This window comes from Hippocampus comes, unplaced genomic scaffold (genome assembly GCF_001891065.2).
Source record: "Hippocampus comes isolate QL1 unplaced genomic scaffold, H_comes_QL1_v1.1 scaffold62, whole genome shotgun sequence".
Taxonomy (NCBI): Eukaryota; Metazoa; Chordata; class Actinopteri; order Syngnathiformes; family Syngnathidae; genus Hippocampus; species Hippocampus comes.
In genome coordinates this window covers 564,811-571,361 of record NW_017806062.1, presented here as the reverse complement: position 1 = coordinate 571,361, position 6,551 = coordinate 564,811, and the positions used below count along the sequence as shown (strand labels likewise).

Genomic DNA, 6,551 nt, shown 5'->3' with positions numbered 1-6,551 from the left:
TATATATATATATATGAATGCATGTACCATACATATCTATATACTATGTGCATGTATATATGGATGTATATATGAATGTACATACCATACATATCTATTTACTGTATGTATGTACGTATGTATCTATATATGCATGTATTGTACATATCTATATACTGTGTGTATGTATGTGCATATGTATATATGTAAGTACGTACCATACATATCTATATACGGTACGCATGTACCATATATATCTATATACTGTGTATGTACATATGTATGTACGCACCGTACATATCTATATACTGTATGCATGTACGTACCATATATACGTATGTAAACATGTCCGTATGTATGTACGCACATGTATATACTGTATACTGTGTGGGGAATTATTGTATTTTTTTGATTCCCTGCTGAAATTGTAAGTTGATTAGCATCATTGTACGGTATCCCTCACAAATATTCAGATGATTGATCAATTTACTCAGGATCATGTCGTGGTTATCTCCTTCCTTCTGGCGAGCAGATATCAACGAGTGCAAGACGGGCAGGAGCACGTGCGCCAATGACACCGTTTGTTTCAACCTGGACGGAGGCTACGACTGTGGCTGTTTTATGGACACATACGCAACACTATGCAACACTTTGCAGGGGTTGTCCAACCGAGGTCTTCGGCACCGCACAGAAGCAAACCTTTCTCATTGACGTGACGCAAGGCCGAAACTGAGGAAATGATGACTTTGCATTCAGCAACGGCACAGTATTTGCCTTACAGACGAGGAAAAGGAACCACGATGTCGTCTAAACATTTCAACATTTGAGCCTACAAGAACTTGCCTTTGAACTTGAGAAAACACGTTGCATTAATTTTCGTACTTTTCGTCAGAATTTGAACAATTCAACATTTTATATTTTGGTTTATAGTCCCCTACCGGGCCAATCAGCAGTAAATGCCAACTTGTAATGTCCTTTTTTTTTTTGTCCTTCCCGCTGAAACAATCAGTGACATTTAAAACAATGCGCGGTGCAGAAAGAACAAGGTTTGCAAATTGTATCACGTTGTGAAACCTGCAAGGTTGCAGCTCGTCATCTCTTTGTGTGGGCACGGGAGGAAGCGCATCATGACAATGCACGCGTTTTGCAATCCAGAGCAGTGGCCTTTCCAGACAAACTTGACAGATTAATTCATCCACTTTATATAGCGCTTTTCTTTATTCTAAGTCAAGGGCGCAAATACACAAGACTAGATGACAATTCATCATTTGCATTTTTTTTTGTTTTTTTTGTTTGTTTTTTTTTTTTAGCGATCTTGGTGTTTTTACAGTACACCTATTGAACTGTAATGCCTTCACGTGTTGGGAAAGGAGAGCCACGGTCACAGCTACCGTATTTTCCGCACTAAAAGGCGCACCTAAAAGCCTTGCATTTTCTTAAAAGCTCACAGCGCGCCTTAAAAGCCGATGCGTCTTATGTATGGTCATTACGGAAATATGTCAACCCCAAAATGGCTCCTTGCTCGAGACATAAAAAAGTGAACTGTGTCACTGCTTAATTAAATACGTTTTACTGACATCTGTTGAAGGAACCACGATGTCGTCTAAACATTTCAACATTTGAGCCTACAAGAACTTGCCTTTGAACTTGAGAAAACACGTTGCATTAATTTTCGTACTTTTCGTCAGAATTTGAACAATTCAACATTTTATATTTTGGTTTATATTTGATGTTGATGCTCCGATGAATGAATGAAACAATTGTATTGCCACTGCGCATGTCACACAAGCGCAGCGAGGAAAAAAATAGATTTTTCAGTTTCAATCCAGAGCGGCACGGTGAGCGACCGGTTAGCACGTTCGCTTCGCAGTGCAGAAAACATTTTAATTTGTACAGTTTAATGGAGATGCTTTGATCAGAGGGTGGCCCGGTGACCTCAGAGGTTGTGGGTTCGATTCCATCTCCGGCCTCCCTGTGTGGAGTTTGCATGTTCTCCCCGGGCCTGCGTGGGTTTTCTCCGGGTACTCCGGTTTCCTCCCACATTCCAAAACCATGCGTGGCAGGTTAATGGAACACTCCAAATTGTCCCTGAGTCGGTAGCGAATGATCAAGCAACAAATTATTCATTTGATGACAAAGGAGCAAGCCAGGAGTGGCTCCCTAATGGAACGGGTCGTATTAATTGATTTGCGAGATGGAAGGGCTGCCCGTCAAAATTAGTCGCACCGAGCGCTCGGCGTAAACAAGTGATTGTTTGCGAGTCGGCGGGCTGGCGGGCGCGGCCGGAAATCCAAAGGATGAGATGCAGCGAGAAACGAGTGGACACGGGCCAGATGGAGGACGCCGCGTATGCAAATGGTTGATGGTTTCAATCTGGTCGCCGGCCCCGGGTGGCCTCCGTATCGACAGCTGCTTCGAGGAAAATAGCCTGGCTGTTTTATGGACACATACGCAACACTATGCAACACTTTGCAGGGGTTGTCCAACCGAGGTCTTCGGCACCGCACAGAAGCAAACCTTTCTCATTGACGTGACGCAAGGCCGAAACTGAGGAAATGATGACCTTGCATTCAGAAACGGCACAGCATTTGCCTTACAGACGAGGAAAAGCAACCACGATGTCCTCCAAACATGCCAACATTTCAGCCGACAAGAACTTACTTGCCTTTAAACTTGAGAAAACACGTTGCATTAATTTTCGTACTTTTCGTCAGAATTTGAACAATTCAACATTTTATATTTTGGTTTATATTTGATGTTGATGCTCCGATGAATGAATGAAACAATTGTATTGCCACTGCGCATGTCACACAAGCGCAGCGAGGAAAAAAATAGATTTTTCAGTTTCAATCCAGAGCGGCACGGTGAGCGACCGGTTAGCACGTTCGCTTCGCAGTGCAGAAAACATTTTAATTTGTACAGTTTAATGGAGATGCTTTGATCAGAGGGTGGCCCGGTGACCTCAGAGGTTGTGGGTTCGATTCCATCTCCGGCCTCCCTGTGTGGAGTTTGCATGTTCTCCCCGGGCCTGCGTGGGTTTTCTCCGGGTACTCCGGTTTCCTCCCACATTCCAAAACCATGCGTGGCAGGTTCATGGAACACTCCAAATTGTCCCTGAGTGTGATTGTGAGCGCGAATGGTTATTTGTCTCTGTGTGCCCTGCGATTGCCTGGCAACCGGTTCAGGGTGTACCCCGTCTACTCAATACGTAAACATTACAGCAAAACTCAAACTTGCACATGTGGGTGAAAAAGTAAGTAGTTTTATTTTTATTTCTGTTATTTATTTATTTTTACTTGACTCCTACTATGTGTAAAGTAGCAGTACTCTTACGTGAATACGATTTTTGGCCAGGCCAACTGCCTCTGTCCGTTTGTGACATTTGACAAGAAAGAGCGCCGAGTGACGACGTGGACTGCCCCGTAATTTTCACCTTTTCTTCCGGGCCAGGCCGGCCAGGTGATGTGTCGCAGGATGGTGTGCGACTGCGACGACCCCAACGCCGACCTCTTCTGCTGCCCCGAGTGCGACCCGCGCTTGAGCAGCCAGTGTCTGCACCAGAACGGAGCGCTGACCTACGGCAGCGGCGACACCTGGGTGGAGAAATGCCAGCAGTGCCAGTGCCTGGTGAGTGCGTGACTGCAAGCGCTTTCACCTCAGCCACAAATAACACAAGAAGCGGACGTATCGCACAAGTTTGGTGTGCTTTGCTGCAAACATCGTGGGGTTTTTGATGTTGTTTTTGTTTTTGTTGTTTTGTTTGGTTTTTTTAAACCAGAGCTGCATCTGCGGAGGGTACTTAGCTCCAATCTAAGCAGAATGTCGAAAAAATTTCAAATCAATTCTGACTTAACGACTACTTTTTTGTGCTCTAAGACTCCCAGGAAATATAAAACGTGAAATGCCGCCACAAACACTGCTGTGATTGTAATAATGCTAATGCTAATAATAATAATAATAATAATAATAATGACAATAATATCGAAGAAAGGGTTCTGTCAGTCGTCATCTGTAGAACCCTGCCTACGATGGAACTTTCCTGTACGACTGAGAGCCTCCACAAGCAATAATAATAATAATAATAATAATAAGAAGAAGAATAATAATAATAATAATGCTATTATATTAATAATGATGAGAATGATAATGCTATAATATTAATAATGATGATATTGATAATGATAATATAGGAATTTTCCTGTGGAAGAAAATAATCAAAAACAGAAACAGTCAAAGCAGCCAATAAATGTACCGCATTTTCTGCACTATAAGGTACTTGAAGGCATTAGCTGCACCTTGAATGAATGAATGAATCAATCTGGCACTTTCACAACCGCTGCGGCTGTAGCAAAGAACATTTAAAATACTACAGTCAAGAAATCAAAATATTTCTCCATATATGAGGCGCATCGGATCAAAAGGCGCACTGGCGGCTTTTGAGAAAATGGAATGCTTTTAGGTGCACCTTATAGTGCGGAAAATACGGTTCTTACCGAATAAAATAATAGAAGTTGTGATTACGTCATCACTTTGGCAGCTCAACATCCGCGCAGATGTTTGCACTCAGAGGTGTTTGTAGACGGCCCCTGGGGCGCCCCGGGCAACGAAGGATGGTGGAGACTCTCCCAAAAAACAAAAACAACTAAATTGGCTTCATTTTTGTTCTTAGTGTGTTTGACTGCGTCATTGCAGTGTCTGCTGAGGTTGCCACTTGTGTCAGCGACAGGGACCGATATCAGCCCTCGACTAACAGTCGCTAGTCGAGGGCCCGTTATGGGAGATCCTTGACACGTTGCTTTGTTAGAGCGCCTTCTTTTGTCACCGAAACGTCTCTCGAGCCCCGCTTCAGCTTCAGTTGATGTTACAGTTGTTAACGACAGAAAATAACTTGAGAAGGCTGCAGTCGCCATAGAAACGGCAGCGAAGACGAGAGTTTCCAGTTTTGGCGAGGTGGCCGACAAAGGTCGGAAAAAAAAAGGAGAAAAATGAAGCTTTGGTCAGTGGAGTGACGGAAGAGGAGTTATTATCGACATGTAGGAGGATTCCAAATGACCTCTTTGCACTGTTGTGTGTTTTGATGGGCCCAACATGACACCGGACAATTCTGCCGAGTTAAACAGCAGGAAGAAGGCGACTGTGGGAGGGACCAAGTTTTGTGTTAGTCAAGCTCGTGTGTTCCGAGGCTTCTCGGTTCGCCGCGTGACTCTCACAGGTCAAGCGTCCACTGTTTCCCTTTTTTTGTCTCACTTTGACCTTTTTTCCGCTGTTGTTGACAGAGCAGGTAGGCGGCCCCATGAGGGATTCCAGATAAACGCACGAGAGGCAAAGTCACGCTTTTGCCTCTCTCCCCACGGTTTTGTGTCTGCGAAAGCATGCGGGAGTGGCATCATTGAAATAGAATGTCAAATCAAATAATTACATTTTTTGCTTCAAATGAATGGACATTAAGCTGCTCCGTCTGCTCTGTGCACCTTGGCCACATGGGGGCAGTATAATGCAGGCATACAGATATCTATGAAGGAAATATGGTCTTTTTTTTTGCGTAGGTTAACCCCCTGCTGTTTGTGTTGTTTCAAGTTTTATATCGCGATGACACTCAAACTTGTTTCGTTGGCCGTCTTTGCATTTTGCGTTATTTGTGAGCAATGGAAGCAGTTTCCCGAGATGATGCGATGTGATTGTTTCAAGCACACAAAGTCACATTTCCTTTGTTTGATGCTTAGTTTGACAGTAAACTTCAACTGGGGTTGGCAATAAACTCATCCAACTTACTGCTTACCTGTTGCTGAGCTGAGTTCACGGTCACCATACACAAGTTGGATCTCAAGTTTTTGCTTGAAGGCAAACCACCAAAAAAATGAAGGCTTGTATCTCGAAAAACTCACACGTCAGGTAACTTGTATCTCAAGACCCCAATGTAGCTCCAAAATGAACTTCTCATGGAAATTTACCGGTAACCTGACAGAGTTTCTCAGCCTTTTGCAAACCGAGCGATCGTCAACCTTCTTCTGAGCCACAGGAAGTGCTTTGGCGCCGCTTGTTGACGAACATTAAGAAAAGGTCAAGAATGGAATGCCTCCGAGGCGGTCCGGCCTCAGCGGGGCGGCTCACCCACCAGCCTCCACACATATGCATAAGGACGTGTCATCATGCGGGGTCCGGCAAGACGCTCGCCTTTAAACCAGAAAACGCACACATGAACAGCTGGCGGTTTGCAATTTCAAGGGAATGGCCAGATAATCAAAAAGCGTCCCGCTGTGTCTATCTGTCCACCTGCAGCTGTGCGAGCTCGAAAAGGGAGCTTGATGGCGAATGTCAGCGGGTGTCATTGAGTAGACGCGTTCCGCAACCTGCAGTCTGACATGAAGCATCGGGATTTTGGGGAGGGACACATTGCTTGAAAATAGGCGCATGTGACTCGACTCCGCTTGTCAGTCATTTGCAAAAGACGCCGTCTATCTTGTGCCATGATAATAAGGTCGATGTCTCGAAATCATCCACACTCAAAAAGGTCCACGGCGCACTCGGTATACATGCGTGTACAAATTTTTACGTCATGTTTAATGTGGTCG

At 44.3% G+C, this 6,551-nt stretch overlaps 1 protein-coding gene across 1 annotated transcript in view; it reads left to right on the top strand.

The window, feature by feature from the left end:
• Positions 1-6,551, top strand: part of nell2a (neural EGFL like 2a) — an 80,522-nt gene that overhangs the window by 72,072 nt on the left and 1,899 nt on the right. Inside the window, exon 18 of the mRNA XM_019893406.1 lies at positions 3,430-3,606. Within this exon, the coding sequence (XP_019748965.1) occupies positions 3,430-3,606 (177 nt within the window). The remainder of the gene's footprint in view (positions 1-3,429; positions 3,607-6,551) is intronic.